We start from the raw sequence: 18,893 nt of genomic DNA, 5'->3' as shown, positions 1-18,893 counted from the left end.
CAGTATTAAGTATATTGTTTATGGACTCTTGCCATGTTGATTCTGTGGGGATGACCTCATAACGAAGACACCACAGAACCAACCAACCTTTCACAGTTGTGTGAAAGGTTCTTCAGTCCAATCTTACCGATATTGTTGGTTATCGTCAGAGAGCTGGATCGGTTCATGCATGAAAAGCAGTTGTGCAGGTTTGAAGACAATATTTAGTATATTGTTTATGGAGTCTTGCCATGTCATTGATTCTGTGGTGTCTTGGTTGTGGGGATGACTTCAACCCTGGGGAGTTTGTAGTGATCTGGTAGACCACCCCCCCCAGATTCATTGTTTCCCACGGTGGTGACAAGGTGTTCCCACGACTTTTTTCTTCCTCTCCCTGATTGTTGAGGTGTATTGATTCCTTGTTTCTCTGTAGACTGTTTCAGGGATTCAATCTCAGCCGCCGGCCAGGATCTGCATGCACGCTGGAAGGGATGGCGTTTTGCATTCATTTCTCGTCGGAGGTTTGCAGCTCTTGGTTCCACCACAGGACAGCACCTGGTATCGGTTTCTTTCGTGGGATGGCAGCATTTGTGATGATTTTTGTTACAGCTCGTTGATGGAGGTCTAGGCAACCAGCCTGTGGATCCCGGGCTTGGAGATCTTGGGTTGCCAGCGATTAGGCTTTCCGAGAAGAGGGGCCAGTCTGCTTTTGTCAGTATCTTTGTATTTGTTGTCTGGCAATGATTATGTGGTCTAGGGACTTTAGAATTTGGAATGTGATTGCACAGTGGTCTGATATTGACCAGTTGTCTTGTACAGTCCAATTGGAGATATGTCTTGCTAGTGATCTGGTTGCGAAGGTGACATCAATGGTCACCTTCACAACCACCTTCCAAAATTGTGCTGGAGAAGGTGGGTAGGTTATTTGCTTGGTTTAGAATTTCGTGTGGACTGTTTGCAAGATGTTCCTCCAGGTATTTCCCGTTCATTGAGCCACAGGGTCCTTGGGTTTCACTGAACCAGATGGTTGAACAGCAGTTCACGTCAGCACTGATGAGAATTCTAGCAATGGAGAGCTCAGTGGTTAGGTTTTGTAGGTAAGCTATGGCTGGATAAATGTCGTCTCCAGGTCTGAGGTATATAGAAACAGCGTAGGATTTGCCAACAGGGCTGATGATTTGTGCACAGGGGGCCCAGAGGCAGAGATGGGAGATTCTGGTAACTGAAGTCTGGGCTATGCACCAGGATTGCAGCTTTGGGGGTGTCATCCTGGAATTGCACAATTTTATAGGTGTTTGGTATCCTCTCACTTCCATGGCACGAGTGTAGGATTCTTGCAGCAGTATATCTATATTTTCTTTGTCCGCTTTGAGGCGTAGTTGGCTTGTAACTGCAATTGCCCTTTGTGCGTTGATTTGTAGAAAGTTAACTCTGTTGTGGTGTGGCCGAAGGGCAATACCGGAAACATTTGGGCACAGCCATGTATTCCTAGAAGCGGGGGCTGCTCCAGTTTATAAAGATGCTGTTCTGTTGTTGTATGGCCTGCCAGGTTTTTGGGGCCAGTTCTATCACCCAGTTGGTTGCGGTGCCTGATCGAGATTTGGTCAGGTGTTTTGGTTTTATGAGAGTCGCTGGGTCATCGTTCGGGAATGTCATCTGTAGGTTTCTTTGGTAGAGTTTGTCTCTAATTGTGGAATTATCCAGATCTTTGCCAACATTAAATTACTATTGATGGGCCTTTTCTTTAGGGGTCTCTGCAACCAGCCCCAGAGTTGGAATTTTCGCATTTTTTTAGGATTTGTGTGGCATCATCCTCTGTTTCTGTCTCGATGATAAGCCCTGTGTTTGTTATTGACTTTATTTTTGTGGGTTTCAGGTTGCCTATAAGGTTTCCCATCACTGTGTCCTTTATCTGTTCAGTTGTTTGTGTGGTATCTGTGGATGCTGGCTTTATCAGAACCAGGTGGGGTTTTGGGAGAAGAGTCCTCTTTTTCGTAATTGTTGTGGTTTGAGGTTGTGTGGGATTTGTTTGTTTGGATTCCTCAGAGTTTCAGTATATGTAGGGGCACACTGTGGCATTTGTTCGCCCCTACATTCCATGTATGCCTCTAGTTTTGTTTCGTTTCCGATTTGAAGTGAATGGAAAGCAGTATAGTTTCTAGCTTGGTCCATAAGCCAACAAGGTCCCCACGGAGGGCTGCGGTGATCCTATTGCAGGTTTCCTTGAGTTTGCTCTCAAGTTGGAGACGAAGCTACATGACTTGTTCTTGAACTGTTCCTTCAGGAACAGTTCAAGAACAAGTCATGTAGACGAACAAGTCTTCGTCTCCAACTTGTAGCTTCGTCTCCAACTTGAGAGCAAACTCAAGGAAACCTGCAATAGGATCACCGCAGCCCTCCTTGGGGACCTTGTTGGCTTATGGACCAAGCTAGAAACTATACTGCTTTGGGTCAATAGCCAGTGTCACTGTTTGTTTGTTGTTTTCCTCGACATTTGCTGGCTGAGTATCTTAGTTGTCTTCAGTCTCCTTAGCCTCACTTTGCTATCTAGTTTTCCGTTTGAATTTTTTTTTCTTTTTCTTTGAGGTCAGTGCTGATCTATTGTCTTCAGTTTCATGCAATATCTCTACTATCGGCTGGCAGTTAGAGGTGCTGCCGGTGTGTTGGGCACATAGTCGTCCTTGTGTTTCCATACTGGAATTTGTGGAATTTCCTTTAGAATTTTCCATGTCTGGTTAGTTGTCCAATTTTCGGTTAAACGGGATGGTTCTGAATTATCGGGAGGCAGAATACACCATTTGAAAGCTGTGCTAATTTGAAGACGAATGTTGGTAACTACAAATTCGTGGGTGGATTTAGTGCGGTAAAATTTTGGGCTAAAATTCCCCTCAGAAACACTGGGGATGGGGAACACTCAGATGCAAAAGGCCCCAAGAGCAGCAGGGAAACTTTCTTTTGGGGGTTTTCGGGGTCGAGAAAAACGGTGATATTATTTTGGCAGTGAGATGCACAGGAGCAGAGTTGGTCCTTCTCTATGGAAAGTCTATGGCAGGAGGGAAAATACCAAAACACATATTTCTTGAGTGGCAAATTTTCACTAGTTGGGGGACACCTCCCCAGTCAAGGTTTCAGGCGGAAACGCGGCCGCCGCGTTATATCGGCAGCCTCTCAATAGCCCCGTTGTCTGCCACATGGTGACCATGTGGTCTGGCAACAAAGAATATAGATAATAATGCTCCAACCAACGGAATTCCCAAGAAAAAGGCAAATTTTTCTCACCATCGAGATTCTTAGTTCTTTATCTTCTTGTATGAACACTTTTTGTGGGTTAGATACCACTTGAAATATATATTTATGGCCAGAAATACGCGACCGGACAGTAAGGCAGCCATATTGGTGATCTGACATATGTTTAGGTAGACATCAGAGTGCCCGGCACATGGGCACTCGGATAGGCCTGCGGCTACGCAGCCCACTTTCAGCAGGGTTCGATGTGCTGTGTGTTGTGACACATTGCTCCCGTCTCCAGCATTCCAATTACCGGCGAGTTGCGCCACAGTCGCACTACTATTGCTACGTACTATCCAGGAGAGCCTTTGCTCACCTCGAGCATCGATGAGCCGTGGTCGTCCAACACCTCGCTGGCGGTTCGTGGGTTTTCCCTCCTAGGACCACTTTCGGCAGGGAATAAGCATGGCTGACCGTAAGCATCTCACTAGCCATGCCGTTTCGATTATGCTCTGATGTCTGCGTGGATAGGACAGTGGTATCGCCATCGTCCTCCCCACACCGGGTGGAAAAGGCCGAGTTCGAATCCCGTCGACGACGCGAGGAACTTTAATGGGCGTTTTTCACTCCGTGGCTGAGTTAGTCGGTCTCAGGCGCAGATAGCCAGGTTTCCCCCACAGAAACTGGGGTTTTATGTCCAGCAAACAGACAAATCGACTATAGAACACATGTACTTAACAAACATAAGACACAGCACGGAATATTAATTTAATTATTCGGGTGACCTAAATATAATAGTTTGGTTTTTTTCTATTATACTCTGACTCAGTCGTCCATTACGATTTGGTCTTTGTCAAACTCGCTTTTTCAGATGGGAAAGGTCCGCTGCCTTTCCCATCTGAAGAACAAGAGTTACACTGATCAAAGGAGCTCAGTATCAGGTTTTTTTATACCGTATCTCGACTCGCGCCGCAGCTCACCTGCAGTTGCTTCGATTTGATAACGACTCACTGGTCATAATGTTTTGGCTCATCCGTGTATTTATTAATAATTAAGGCAAAGTTAAGTAATATTTGACAGCTGCCCTCAAAATATTCCAAAACGAGTATTTGCAACCGTTATACAACTGTTTTGGTAAACACGACGATTATGGGTGAAATGTTATCAGAAGCCCTCAATTTGCTTCACTTTATCATTTAAAATTGAAAACAAAATGAAAGTTCACAAGGTGCAAACTAATATTTAGTTGAACTGCCTCTGGCCCTGATGATATTAGCACACCGTAGAGGCATTGACAAGATCAATTTCTGTAGATAATCGACTGATAGTTCGTGGGTCCAAACACGAATTATGGCTTCCTGAAGTTCACGAAGGGTCTTTGGTTTTTTTCTGGCAACGGCAGATTCCACACGATGCCAACAGTTCTCTTTAGGATTCAGGTCCGGCTGTTTCCTGGCCAGCTAAGTGTTGGAATGGACCGTTCTTCCAACCATTTTTTTCACCTGTAACAAACGTAAACACATTACCGTCGAACATCTAATGCAGAAATGAAGCTAAAGTAACTACAGAAGTGCCTACTTACACTTTTCGCCCGATCACAAGGAGTAGAGTCGTCCTGAAAGATGCAGTTACTTGGTAGGTTGAAATGGTCTCTAATGGTTGGCAGCAATTTGCCTTCCAATATAGCTATTGGCATTTACGGAACCTTTTATAAACTTCGCGTGACGCAAACTCCTACTCCGCGATACGAAATGCACCCCTATATAATTTGGCAGGTAGGGAGTTTCACTGTAGACACCATACAGTTTAGATGGTATTCTTCACCACGTCTACGGCGAATCTTTTGTCTCCCATCAGAGCCACGCAGATTGAATTTCCTCTCATCCGAGAAAATCACTGACTTCAACTGCTCGGGGGTCCATTTTCCATGCTCCTTACATCAAATTAATCGGGCCATATTCATTTTTTGTGTGAGGAGGGGGCTTCTTCTTAGAACGACGGGCTACAAGTCCATTTTATGAATAGGCGTCTTCTGACTGTTATTGCACTTGCTACCACTCCTCTATGTTCTTCCCATTCTCTTTTCAGCTCAGACGAAGAAGCTTTACGGTTTTTAAGGCATAAACGCTTCAGAACGCGTTCAGAACGTTTTAGCGTAGAGACTCGTTTGCGTCCGGTTCCTTTTTTTTTCTATCAGCAGAACCAGCATTTTGATTTTGGAAAGAAATCTACTCACTGTCCACTGATTACAAGACACTCTATAAACAATATGACGGGAAGAACATCCTTCCTCACGTAAACCAACAATAGCACTCTTTCTTCATGACATCAACTGCATGTAACTCGCCATCCTACAAGGACTGACTGCAACTCTTGCAGAGCGTGCTTATATAGCTGAAAGTAACAGCTGATGCAATACTACATCACCTACGCGTGTCATTCTTATCTGATGCAATCTGTAAGAAATATTGCCATATACTTACGCTATTCGGTCGACAATTATAATTATTTATTTTAAGGGTGATGCACTTTCCTTGAACACCAGTGTAAGTACCTGACCACAGCTTTATACCTTATGGACATTCCTAATGCCCTCGCTAGCGGAGGCCTACTCATACTTAAGTGCCCCTTCAGCAACATTTGCACCGTTTTGGTCTCTGAATTTTGTAATCCATGTACTTTAGTCCATTCCAGCAAATCTCCTAGTACTTGGGCAGCACGGTCTTCAATCTGTGATCGTGCATTGCCATAAACTAGCATTAGCACGTCATCAGAATATGCTATCATATCAGTGTTTCAAAAACTCATCTGGTGTCATGCACCAAGCTTTCGTGCGTACAGGGTACTCACGCGGTTTTTTTTTTTTTTTTCCATGTGCAAAGAGTGCGAAAAACTCTAAGTACTGTAGTGTGGTAGGTTCTTCACAAGACGCCGAGCATAACTATCAATGCTTTAAAATAACAGGTGGCGTTGGATATGTGGCGCTGAAATTTTGGTACGTTCAAGTGTAGTTGGTTTAGTGCACTATTCTGTGGTGTTCAATGGAGAAGTAAATAGTGTGTGGAATGATGTATTTTCAATGTAAATATTTTAGGTTTACATAGTACAGTATTTTAATATTTATGAACGTTCAGATGAATTGGAATTTTGGGATTGACTGCATTGCGTACGTTATTTTGATATTAAATGGATGTTGTCAGTGCTTTGCCGTCCACAATGATGCTTGTACGGTACAGCTTCAAGCAACGCTATTTCGGAGTTCTGTAAACAGTGGGTTTCACAGGTAAATATAATCTACGTGCAAATAATTATGTAATTTTATATTCTAAACTTCGTCACATGAATTTGTATAATTTTCGAATTTGCATCATTTTAAATCTCGAAATCTATAAGCATGCAAAATAGAAAACCCTGTTTATCTAATAGTTTCAAAGCATGTATAGAATTATTATTTATTTATTATTATTAGCCATATGGTTTGAGGAAGCCTTATGATATAATAACAGATATAATATAATAATCTGCACCAGCAAAAAAAATTCCCAAGTTACACTGAGAGAGAGAGAGAGTCAGAAGAAGTAGAAGTAGTAATCGCCAAGAAAGAGAAGAATGATATCCAGCTCAGGACCCTGGGTGTGCCAAGCCCATACTCACCAGATGTGAGTCCCTGGGGTGCACATAAATGTCCCAAGATGATATGATCACAACTTTTTCAATGGCTCTTGTCACTTAAAAAATAAATAAATAAAATACTCACCAGATGTGAGCCCTGGGGGCTCACATATGGTGACTATGGGCTTGGTACACCCAGGGTCCTGAGCTGGATATCATCATTCTTCTTTCTTGGTGATTCCCTTCTACTTTTTTCTATCTCTCTCTTTCAGGGTAACTAGGGATTTTTTTTTTTTTTTTTTTTTTTTTGGATGTTGCACCATATAGCTAATAATAATATTAAATTATGGCTACATTTAAAATTTTCTCCAGTGGCTCATATTAGAATTGGGCTATTGTTGTTGTTGATGTGGTATAATTGAACTATTTGCAGCCTAGTAATAATGGCAAGTGAGGAAAGAAGTTACTCAAAATTAAAACTGATTAAAAAATATTTCTATGTATATTTTTTTCTCTTTTATTTTGAGTTTTTACTGATGTTTTGTAGTTTAATATTATTCAGCCTATATGTCAAATAGTGGCAACTGCTTTCAATAAATTATTTCTTATTTACATAGAGTAGTGTTCTAACTTTCTTTCTTAGAGTTTGACAAATTATGATAGTGGTTAAAGTATACTTCACATGCATAATGAAAAAGCTTTTAGATTTATTTGTATATTTAATTTTTATTCCAGTATGGGAAATATGACTTTTGGCCATTGATTAAATTTGGAACAAAGTGCCTGACTTTCATTGCTGACAAAAGTTTTTTGGTACATTAAGTTAATAACAGATTAGAAACTTGCTCTAATCTGCTATTATAAATTGGCAAGAATATCTCGCCAATTTATAAAGGTGAAATAGGTAATTATAGACCTGTAAATTTAACTTTGGTAGTAAGAAAAATTATGGAAAACAGTGATTAAAGACATGATGAACTTCATAGCGTATGAATTTTGTTAAGCTAATATAAGGTTGTTACAAAAGAATTGAATGCAAAGAATAATTTTTACATGGTATAGTTAAACTTTAGTAAGGCTTTTGACATTGTCCCACATGTGCAACTTTATATAAATAATATCTGCCCTTGGTTGGAAGGTGGATAAAAGGTTGGTTTGATGACAGTGATGAGGCGTGACAGTCTTGATATCAAAGTGAGAGAGAGAGAGAGAGAGTGAGTGAGTGAGTGAGTGTGTGTGTGTTTTGCCCTTCATGCCCATAAGGCCCCAGGGGTTAACAGCCTCCTGGTAAGTGGTATGATGGTTGAGAGGTTGGTAAAGTATACTAAGATGATAACTTATTCAGTTGGTCTGGAAAACAGCAGTTAGAATACAATAGTGAGAAAAAATGTAAGAGTATATTTTGAAAATAGTAATCCCAGCTTATCTTATTACTTGGGTAGCAAAACATTTAAGGTAGTTGTTAATGAAAAAGGTACAGGAGTAATTGTGCAATCTGACAATGTTCTTTCAATGGTTTAGGCAGGCTGCTATGAGTTTTATCTCTGATGCACAGGAATTTTTGTAGTAGAGACAATTATTCTGTCTGTACCAGTTAGGCTACACCTTTAATATTATGTACTAAAGGTTTGGGAACACCCCCCCCCCCCATTTCAGGAAGGATGTGGATCTGCTGGAAAAGGTGCAGTGAAGAAGTGCAACTATAAACTTCACTTTTATGGGTTGAAAGTCTTAACACTAGACATTTTTTTACATAGAGACTGACTGAGGTATTTAAGGGAGCAGCAAAAGCTTCTAGCATTCTTACACTTTATGGATAATACTAATAGGGTTTGAAGGGTTTAAGTAAATTAAATAATGGGATTATCTTTTTCTTTCTCATATGGCACAAACTATAGAACATGGAGTTAAATTAATGAAGATAGTTATAGTCTGGATATATGAATGAATCTTCTTTTTAAAGGGCTATTAACTGCTAGAATAAATTACTGCCTAATTTTGTGGGACTGGAGCTTATGTAAAAACTGCTCCATATATTTAATTGATTATGGCAAACAGGAAACTGATTGACATGTTGATTTTTGAGAATGATTAATCCTAAACAGTGATTTTAGTATTTCAAGGGCTTACTGTTGTCTTGGGGTAATGGACATGACCACTGTCTTGCATGTTGTGCAATGAAATCCACACAATGAAATGCATACACAGCTACAAAAAAAAAAAAACCCAATAGCTCATTGTTACCTATTGTATTAACATTGTAAACTCTTCTGAACAGTTGATAATATTGGATATAAAAGCAAGTTTGTTTTATTTATTTAAATTTCATATAAATGGCATTCTTAAATAAAATCAACTGTGATTATAACAAACCTTAACTTTTTTTATAAATGACAAAATCAGTTAGTAATTAATTGATATTGACATATAACATTTAAGTATTAATTGTATTTGTAGGGATCTTTTGACAGATATACACATAATTGACCTTTCTTCAAGCCACTTGTTATCATATGATCTTTTGATTATAGAACATCTACCACCCAGTATTTATGTTGATCCATATCAATTAGCAGCTCTTAGGGATTTTGGTGGACCAGAGGTAAGACAGAAAGGTGACTCTAAAATTCCTGCTCTGATTTTATAAAAGCACCAATCTTTAAATAAGAAATATTCATAACCATTTTTCTTGAAAATGTGTGAAATTAGATTAGCATAACTGTTAATTTCATTCATGTAAAATTTGAAAATTAATCATATAGATTTCAGATCCTAAAGGTAGAATGAGTATTTTTAAATATTAGTTAATAGTGTAATTTAATTCCATTTTTAATGCTATGGAGGATTGCATTGCTGTATCTTAGTGTCTTATGTCTTAGAATGACTTTGTGTGTTAGCAGCTGTGATGCATTTTAAAGATAATCATTCTATTAGATGCAGCAACAGGTTATCTATACAGCTTGCTACAACACCTGCACATGCATAACTTAAGTAAATTAGTTCCTGTTAGTTTTTGCTTTTAGTTATTCTTTTGTACATGAGCTGTTTTCATTTTGTGATTAGTACTGCATGATAAGAAATAAATATACTTATTTTATGTTTACTAAGTGCTTTTGCTAAGTGCAGTGGTGCATGCTAAATTAGGTATGATAATGGAACAATAAGAAGCTTCAAGAAGCTGTATATAAATGAAACTTAATCATCCATAAAGTCTGTAAGGCAGTGATTATCTTTTTTTAGGAATTTGAAATAGAAACCTGGTTTGGTGATATATATATTTCACCATATATACTCCATTTCTGTTAGTTGTAGAAATTGAAATGCCAAAATACAATTTCGGCAGTACACTTATAACAGGAAATTTAACATTACAGATTTTCATATTAATCTCTTTATATAGCAACAAAATTTTTCTTAGTCATTATATTGTTTTGTTTGAACATTTATCTCCCTATAAGTACTATTGATAAAAAATTCCTGAAGATAGAATAATAATTAAGTAAAATTTTTTACATATTATAGCATTATTATTTCCTGCTTTATAAAGTGATAATTATGAAATTATCTCATTCTTTAATTTTTGCTTAAACTTGTTAGGATTAATAATGTTCAGTAACTTTTTATATCTTAATTTTTTTAGCATTGGTAGAGGCATTTGATGCAAGAAAGCAAGCTTATGCAGCATCAGCCAAAAAAAAAAAAAAAAATAAATAAAAAATAACCACTTCCACTTCACCCCTCTGTTCAAATTCAAAATACCTGTCCAGCTGAGCCTTAGCCTTATTCAGGCTATCAACCTCCACGACAAGGGATGGAAGTCTGTTCCACCAACCAACCACCTGCTGGCTAAAGGCAAATTTCCTCACGTCTATCCTACATCTGTCTTTCCTCAATTTGAATTTATGCCCTCTCAGGTGATTATTCTGAGCAAGAGGAAGAATCCCATCAGCATTGAGCATGCTCAAACCATTCAAGGCTTTAAACACCTCTATCAGATCACCTCGCGTGCCTAGTCTCCAGACACTGTAATTTGCAAAACTTAAGCCTTTCTTCGTAAGAGCACCCCTTTGTTCCATTCACCAATCTTGTTGTCCTTCTCTGTACTCGTTCCAGCATCTCTACATCCTTCTTGAAATGAGGCCTCCAGACCTGTATACAGTACTCTAGGTGTGGCCTGACCATTGCCTTATACAAGGGAATAATCACCTCCTTATCCCTGCTAGAAAAATTCCTATATATCATCGACAATACACCATGAGCTACTCTTGCAGCCCGTCTGCACTGCTCAGAAAACTTCATATCTGCCTGCATAACCACCCCCAGGTCCCTTTCATTCTCTACCACTGTCAGTGTAGTACCACAGAGTTGATACATTGCTCTGGGGTTGCTGTTTCCCATATGTAGTACTTTACATTTGTCAATGTTAAACTTCATTTGCCACCTCTCAGCCCATCTGCTCAACCTTTCCAGATCCTGTTGCAGTAGCATATAGTGTCAGTAGTGTCCTTGACAACCCTGCCAACCTTCGTATCGTCTGCAAACTTGGACATTAAGCTTGATGTACCATCATCAATATTATTTATAAATACAGAAAACAATAATGGACCCAACACTGAACCCTGAGGAACTCCACTAATAACATTAGTCCACGATGAGCAGTGTCCATTGATTACCACTCTGTCTCAAAAAACATATCAAAACAAACATTTATCAAAGTCTGTATATACACTGTTGATATGATTCAACCTGTACATTAACCAATATGGTATATTAATAAAATATTGAAGATCTGAATAAAATTTCCCTTTAAATTATATTAAAATCATATTTATGATTGATCCAAAATTTTACTTTTAGACATTATTGATTGTAGTCCCTCATGTTTAATGATATTCAGATTGCCAGTTTCCCAATGTAATCTCTCAATTTACAAGCACCACAATTTTCATAAATTGGGAGGTTACTGTATATTCATTAATCAAATGTATGTTATGAGTTATTAAATGTAACAGCAATACAAAAGAAATTCTTTAATTTTCATTTAAAATTATCGAATGTGTTGATTTTATTCAGTTTATATTTTTGTCAAAGAAATAAACAAATGCACAATCAGGCATAAGCATTGGGAGATCAAAATTGAGAGTAGGAGTGTGCTATAGGCCTAATGATTCTGATGAGTATAATAAGAAACTGTACGGGGAAATAGTGGGCCAGTAAATCAGAGAGTCTTATAATGGGGGATTTTAATTTCCCAGATATTGACTGGAAATTGGGGGCTGGTCACTCACACACTAGCAAGGCTTTTGTGGATTTATTGGATGATTGTTTTCTACATCCGCATGTTCCGGAGGCAACTAGAGGGAGTAATACACTTGATTTGATTATCAGTAGTGATTCTTCATGCATTAGGAATCTGCAGGTAAATGAACCACTAGGTGGCAGTGATCACAGTGTGCTGAAGTGGGATTTACTCAAAGAGGTAACTACCATTAGGGGTAAAGGGAAGGGTTATTGCTTTCGTAAAGGCGACTACGATGGACTGAGACAGTATTTAAATTCTATACAGTGGGACCAACTGATGATGTTACCAACAGCAAATTCAAAATGGGAAGCATTCAAAGAACTTATCTTGGAAGCTACTAAACTTTACATACCAACTAAGAAATATTGTTCAAGGTTTAGGCCTAAGTTGATGTCAGATGAACTAATGAGACATATGGCAGAAAAGAAAAATGCATGGGATACATATAAATTAACACGTGACACAGAAGCCTATGATAGATACAAGTTGATCTGTAACCAAGTTACAAAAGGAGGTTAGGCAGGCGAAGGCAGATTACGAGAAATCTTTGGCAAGGGATGCAAAGAAAAACAGCAAAGAGTTCTTTACTTATGTAAACTCTAGAAGGAAGGGGATGAATCAGATTGTTCCACTTGATATCGATGGGTCAACTGTTGATGATCCTGCTCAGGTAGCTAACAAACTGAATGAATATTTTGCATCGACATACACACATGAGGAGTTATTCAGCGAGGAGAATGCCAGAGGTGTATTCAACTCTGGCAGTAAGCTAGAGAATCTTGTAATAACTGAGAGTAAAGTGGAGGAGAAATTGTTGAAGATAAATACAAGAAAGGCATCTGGGGTGGATGGGTTCTATCCAGTTATATTAAAGGAAGTAAGCAAACCCTTAGCCATAATTATGAGAGCTTCCTTGGACTCAGGGGTGCAAATGTGACCCCAATTCACAAAGGAGGATCAAAGGGCGACACAAGTAATTATAGACCCGTTAGTTTAACTTCTGTTCCTGGAAAATTATTGGAGGCACTGGTTAAAGAAGCACTGCAGGCTCATCTAGACAAGACTTCAGTTATAGCTCAGACACAGCATGGTTTTGTTAAGTGGAAGTCTTGCCTGACCAATTTGATTGGATACTGTGATGTAGTCACAAAAGAGCTGGATGCAGGGAATATCTTTGATATTATATACTTGGATCTTAGAAAGGCTTTTGATACTGTTGCACATGGAACACTGCTGCACAAATTGGAGCAGTGTGGCATTAGAGGCAAATTGCTGCTATGGATAAAGGGGTGGTTGAGGGGGAGAAGACAGAGTGGTAATCAATGGACACTGCTCATCGTGGACTAATGTTATTAGTGGAGTCCCTCAGGGTTCAGTATTGGGTCCTTTATTGTTTTCTGTATTTATAAATGATATTGATGATGGTATATCAGGCTTAATGTCCAAGTTTGCAGACGATACGAAGGTTGGCAGGGTTGTCAAGGACACTACTGACACTATGCTGCAGCAACAGGATTTGGAAAGGTTGAGCAGATGGGCCACGAGGTGGCAAATGAAGTTTAACATTGACAAATGTAAAGTACTACATATGGGAAACAGCAACCCCAGAGCAACGTATCAACTCTGGTACTACACTGACAGTGGTAGAGAATGAAAGGGACCTGGGGGTGGTTGTGCAGGCAGATATGAAGTTTTCTGAGCAGTGCAGACGGGCTGTGAGAGTAGCTCATGGTGTATTGTCGATGATATATAGGAATTTTTCTAGCAGGGATAAGGAGGTGATTATTCCCTTGTATAAGGCAATGGTCAGACCGCACCTAGAGTACTGTATACAGGTCTGGAGGCCTTATTTCAAGAAATATGTAGAGATGCTGGAACGAGTACAGAGAAGGGCAACAAGATTAGTGAATGGAATGAAGGGGTGCTCTTAGAAGAAAGGCTTACGTTTTGCAAATTAGTGTCTGGAGACTAGGCACCGGCGAGGTGATCTGATAGAGGTGTATAAAGCCTTGAATGGTTTGAGCATGCTTAATGCTGATGGGATTCTTCCTCTTGCTCAGAATAATCACCTGAGAGGGCATAAATTCAAATTGAGGAAAGACAGATGTAGGATAGACGTGAGGAAATTTGCCTTTAGCCAGCGGGTGGTTGGTTGCTGGAATAGACTTCCATCCCTTGTCGTGGGAGTTGATAGCCTAAATAAGTTTAAGGCTCAGCTGGACAGGTATTTCGAACGAACAGAAGGGTGAAGTGGAAGTGGTTATTTTTTATTTATTTATTTTTTTATTTATTTTTTTTTTGGCTGATGCTGCATAAGCTTGCTTTCTTGCATTTAATGCCTCTACTAATGCTAATGCTCAATGCTGATGGGATTCTTCCTCTTGCTCAGAAAAATCAAATGATAGGGCCTATATTCAAATTGAGGAAAGATAGTAGTACAATAGATGTGCAGCAATTTGTCTTTAGCCAGCGGGTAGCTGATTGGTCGAACAGGCTTTCATTTTTTATTGTGGAAGATAATAGCCTAAATAAATTTAAGAGTGAGTGGAGCAGCATATGGAATGAATGGAGGGGTGAAATGGGTGGTTCTTTTTTTTTTTTTTTTTTTTTTATTTTGGCTAATGCTGCATAAGCCTGCTTTCTTGCATCATACGCTTCTGCTAATGCTAACAAATACCTACTCTTCTTTTTCCTTTCCAAGTGCTTATGTCACACCAAACAGACTCAACATTGCCTTGTCCACCAACATCAATTGGGTGCACTTCCTTAGATTTTGTGTTTCTTAACTAACTGCATAACCCTTCCTGTCCTGTCTATCCTTCCTATACACATTGTATTATCAAAATTCCAATTTTGCACTGCTTATGTCTCTGTGACACCACGTCTCTGATAACCCAACAATATCTACCTTTGATGTCTTGGCTAGCACTTCAAGCTCATTAAATTTATTATGTATACTGCTAGCATTGGTATTCATGCAAGTATACATGCACCTGTTTCTACTCTTAGTTACCCTGACACAGCCCATGTAATTACTTGTTCCACTATGATTCCCAGCAGTCCTGGAAATCCTGATTGTCTCGCTTTCCAGGCTGCTGCTCATTTCAATAGAAGCAGTGCAAGAATCACTTTCACCTCTGCCAGCAGCTACTGTTAATCTGTTAGTCCATTTATCCCCCCAAGCTAGCAGTTTTCTGACCCACTGAGTCTGCCTCTATAGCATCAGCAAATATTCTTCCACCCTTGACTTTCTTTTCTGCAACTTGACTTTCTCCAGTCCAACTTTCCTAACAGTGAGGTAATTTCTTGGTGATTTTAATATTCACAACTCCAGCTGGCTTCCGTTTTCTAGTCACACCGACTCAGCTGGTCGAGATGCTGAGGCTTTTGCAATTACTAATGACCTTGCACATATTGTTCATTTACCTACAAGAACAATCGTAACCATACAGCCAACACGCTTGATCTTTTTCTCACAAACAACCCTTCTAAGTACACGGTCGAAGTGAGAGGTCCTTTAGCACATCAGATCACAACTTGGTGATTGTCTCTTCTCCAATGGAGCCTTTATCTCATGGCTATTCCCATCCTCGTATTGTTTGGCATTACAAGAATGCAAATTGGGATGACCTGCGAGATTTCTTTTCCTTGGATTGATTACTGTTTCAAAACTTCTGATGTCAACGTTTGCTCAGACCATATCAGTGAAATTATTCTTGCAGGAATGGAATCCTTTATCCCACACTCCACTTTAAAATCTCATCCTTTATCTAAACCTTGGTTTTCCAATAAATGTGCTAAGGCTGTTCAAGAGAAGAACGTTGCATATCGTAATTGGCTTGTTTCTGATTCTTCAGTTTCATTTCCGGCCTACACGAAAGCTCACAACAATTGTAAAGCAGTTATTAATCAGTCCAAACTAGAGTTTGAACAGGCTAAGAGTAGAAAACGTGCTTCTTGCCCTAATGGTAGCCGAGCATTCTGGTCTCTTGCCAAAGCTATTGGTCGCAACGTTTGCCCACATCTGCTCCCACCTCTGTCCAAACCAGATGGTTCTGTTGTCACTTCAGCCAAGGATATAGCTGACCTGCTAGCATCCCATTTTTCATCCAACTTGTGTATTAATGATCTTGGTGAAACACCTCCCACCATTCCCAACACGCTCCATTCAATGTCTCGTGTTGTCTTCCATCAAAAGAATGTCAGAAGGATTTTAACGAATCTTGATGCTAAGAAAGCTCCAGGTCCCGATGATATTTCTCCACTTGTTCTCAAAATCTGTGCTCCTGAATTGACTCCTGGTCTTTGCCTTCTTTTTTCACTTTCTTATTCTAAAGGTGTTTTTCCTTCTGCTTGGAAATTTACTCATATCCAACCAGTCCCTAAAAAGTGTGACAAATCCCTCCCATCCAATTACTTCTACTCTTTCTAAAGTAATGGAGAAATCAATTAACCGCCAACTCTTAAACTAACTAGAAACCTTCCGCCTGATCAGCAATCGCCAGTATGGATTCTGTCAGTGACTCATTCAATTCAATGTTCGGTGAAACACAAGTAGTTGCTCTTGACATCTCAGAGGCTTTATCATGTTTGGCATAAAGGTCTTCTAAACAAGCTTGCATCTTATGGTTTGCCAACTGTTTTTAGTAATTGGTTATCTAGTTTTTTTCTCTGATCGCTCACTGAGGGTGATGGTTGATGGCTCTCTGTCTTCTAACTTCTCCACTAATGCTGGTGTCCCCCAAGTTTCAGTTCTTACCCCCACTCTTTTCCCCTTGTATAATAATGACCTTCCATTGACTGGAAATTCTATCCATAGTTTTGCCGATAATAGCACATTGCATTCCACTTTCTATTTTGAGAAACCTTGCTCTGCTCAATCATCTTCAAGTTCTCGAAAATCTGCTACCGATTTCTTAAATGCCGATCTTAAGGTAATTCTTCAGTGGAGCAAAGACAACTTAGTTGATTTCAACCCTTCTGTAACTCAGTCTTGTCTTATATCTTGCAAAAAGGATTCTTCTGCTCCTATGCTTATCAATAGTGACACTCCAATTTCTAGGCAAAATGATATATCTCTTTTGGGGATTACTCTGACTTCTAATCTCTCTCTTGGCACAAGCACATTACAAATATTGCTTCCTCTGCATCTAAAAAACTTTGTTTTTGCTCTCAGCGTTACTTTTCTTCCAAACAGCTGCTCACTCTGCATAAATAACAAATCCACCCTACATGGAATATTGTTCCCACATTGGGGTGCATGTCAAACCAGATAGGACCTTTACGTAAGGGAAAGCAGATAGTATTAAATACACCAGCTGCCGTTAGAGATGAACTGAACAGTTATTTTGCATCGATATTTACAAAAGAAAAACCTTTTTGTGGCAGTGGGAAATTGTGGGAGCGAAGTTGAAAAATATGTAATTAATGACATTCAAATTTTGCAAGATTATTTAATGAAAAAACTTTTGAGCCTACAGGCTAGTAAGGCTGGCTCCTGGAGTTGATGGAATATACCCTATAATCTTAAGGCAGGCGGCATGTGAGTGCATTGAACCATTGAGGCTAATTATGCGAGCATCACTAGACTCTGGGGAGATTCCCTTGGATTGGAAGAGTGCTAATGTATCTCCAATACATAAGGGTGGCTCTTAGAGTGAAGTGGGAAATTATCGACCTGTCAGTCTGACTTCAGTGGTAGGGAAAATCATGGAGGCAATGATCAAGGGTGGAATTCAGGATCATTTGAATCAAATTGAAATTCTCAAGGGTACTCAGCATGGTTTTGTAAAGGGGAAATCATGTTTAACAAATCTGGTTCGCTATTTTGAAAGGGTCACTCAAGTTGGATTTAGGGAATAATTTTGACATTGTTTATTTAGATTTCAGTAAAGCTTTTGACTCAGTCCCACATGAGCAGTTGCTTTATAAGCTGGAACTGGTTGGAATCACTGGGAAAATCCTTAGATGGATAGCAGGATGGCTTCAGGGCAGGAGGCAGAGGGTTGTGATAAATGGCTATTCCTCAGATTGGGTTGATGTAAGAAGTGGGGTTCCCTAAGGATCAGTATTAGGACCACTGTTTTTTTAATTTTCATAAATGACATCGATGAAGGGATAGAGGACGTGATGTCTAAATTTTCAGATGATGTTAAAATTGGTAGAGTAGTTAATGATCACTGTCAAGCTTGAGCTTCTTCAGAGAAACCTAGATAGATTTCAGGAATGGTCAGAAAAATGGCAGCTATGCTTTAATCCAACAAATATTACACTTGGGATACAGTAATCCCAAAATAACTTATTCACTTGGTGGAGTTAAACTAAACCCTGTAGGAAGGGGACTTTGGTGTTATGATACGGGCAGACATGAAATTCTCTGAGCATTGTAAACAGGTTGCAAGGAAGGCCCATGGTGTCCTATCGATGATCTATCGAACTTTTGCAAGTAGAGATAGGGGCGTGATAATCCCATTATATAAGGCTTTTGTTAGACCACACTGGAATACTGTGTTCAAGTATGGAGACTGCACCTAAAGAAAGACATCGAGCTTCTTGAAAAGGTGCAGAGACGAGTAACTCACCCTGGTGAGATTGGCAAAAGGATGTCCATATGAAGAAAGACTTCGAATATGCGGGTTGCAGAGTTTGGAAACGAGACACCTTAGAGGAGGTTTGATTGAGGTGTTTAAGGCTCTGAGAGGCATCAGTAAAATGAATGAAGATGAAATTTTCAAGGTTATAAATGATGCTAGAACTAGGGGACAAATTCAAG

The 18,893-nt window shown here is 39.4% G+C and overlaps 1 protein-coding gene across 1 annotated transcript in view; it reads left to right on the top strand.

Annotated features, from left to right (window-relative positions):
• The window catches only part of PIG-X (Phosphatidylinositol glycan anchor biosynthesis class X), a 58,617-nt gene that overhangs the window by 5,589 nt on the left and 34,135 nt on the right, over positions 1–18,893 (top strand). The window contains exons 2-3 of the mRNA XM_090386631.1: positions 6,342–6,490; positions 9,277–9,421. Coding sequence (XP_090242757.1) covers positions 6,342–6,490; positions 9,277–9,421 — 294 coding nt within the window. The remainder of the gene's footprint in view (positions 1–6,341; positions 6,491–9,276; positions 9,422–18,893) is intronic.

The sequence above is a fragment of the Mastigoproctus giganteus genome, chromosome 12 (genome assembly GCF_048544385.1).
Source record: "Mastigoproctus giganteus isolate SK-2022 chromosome 12, ASM4854438v1, whole genome shotgun sequence".
Classification (NCBI taxonomy): domain Eukaryota; kingdom Metazoa; phylum Arthropoda; class Arachnida; order Uropygi; family Thelyphonidae; genus Mastigoproctus; species Mastigoproctus giganteus.
This window is presented reverse-complemented; position numbering and strand designations above follow the sequence as displayed.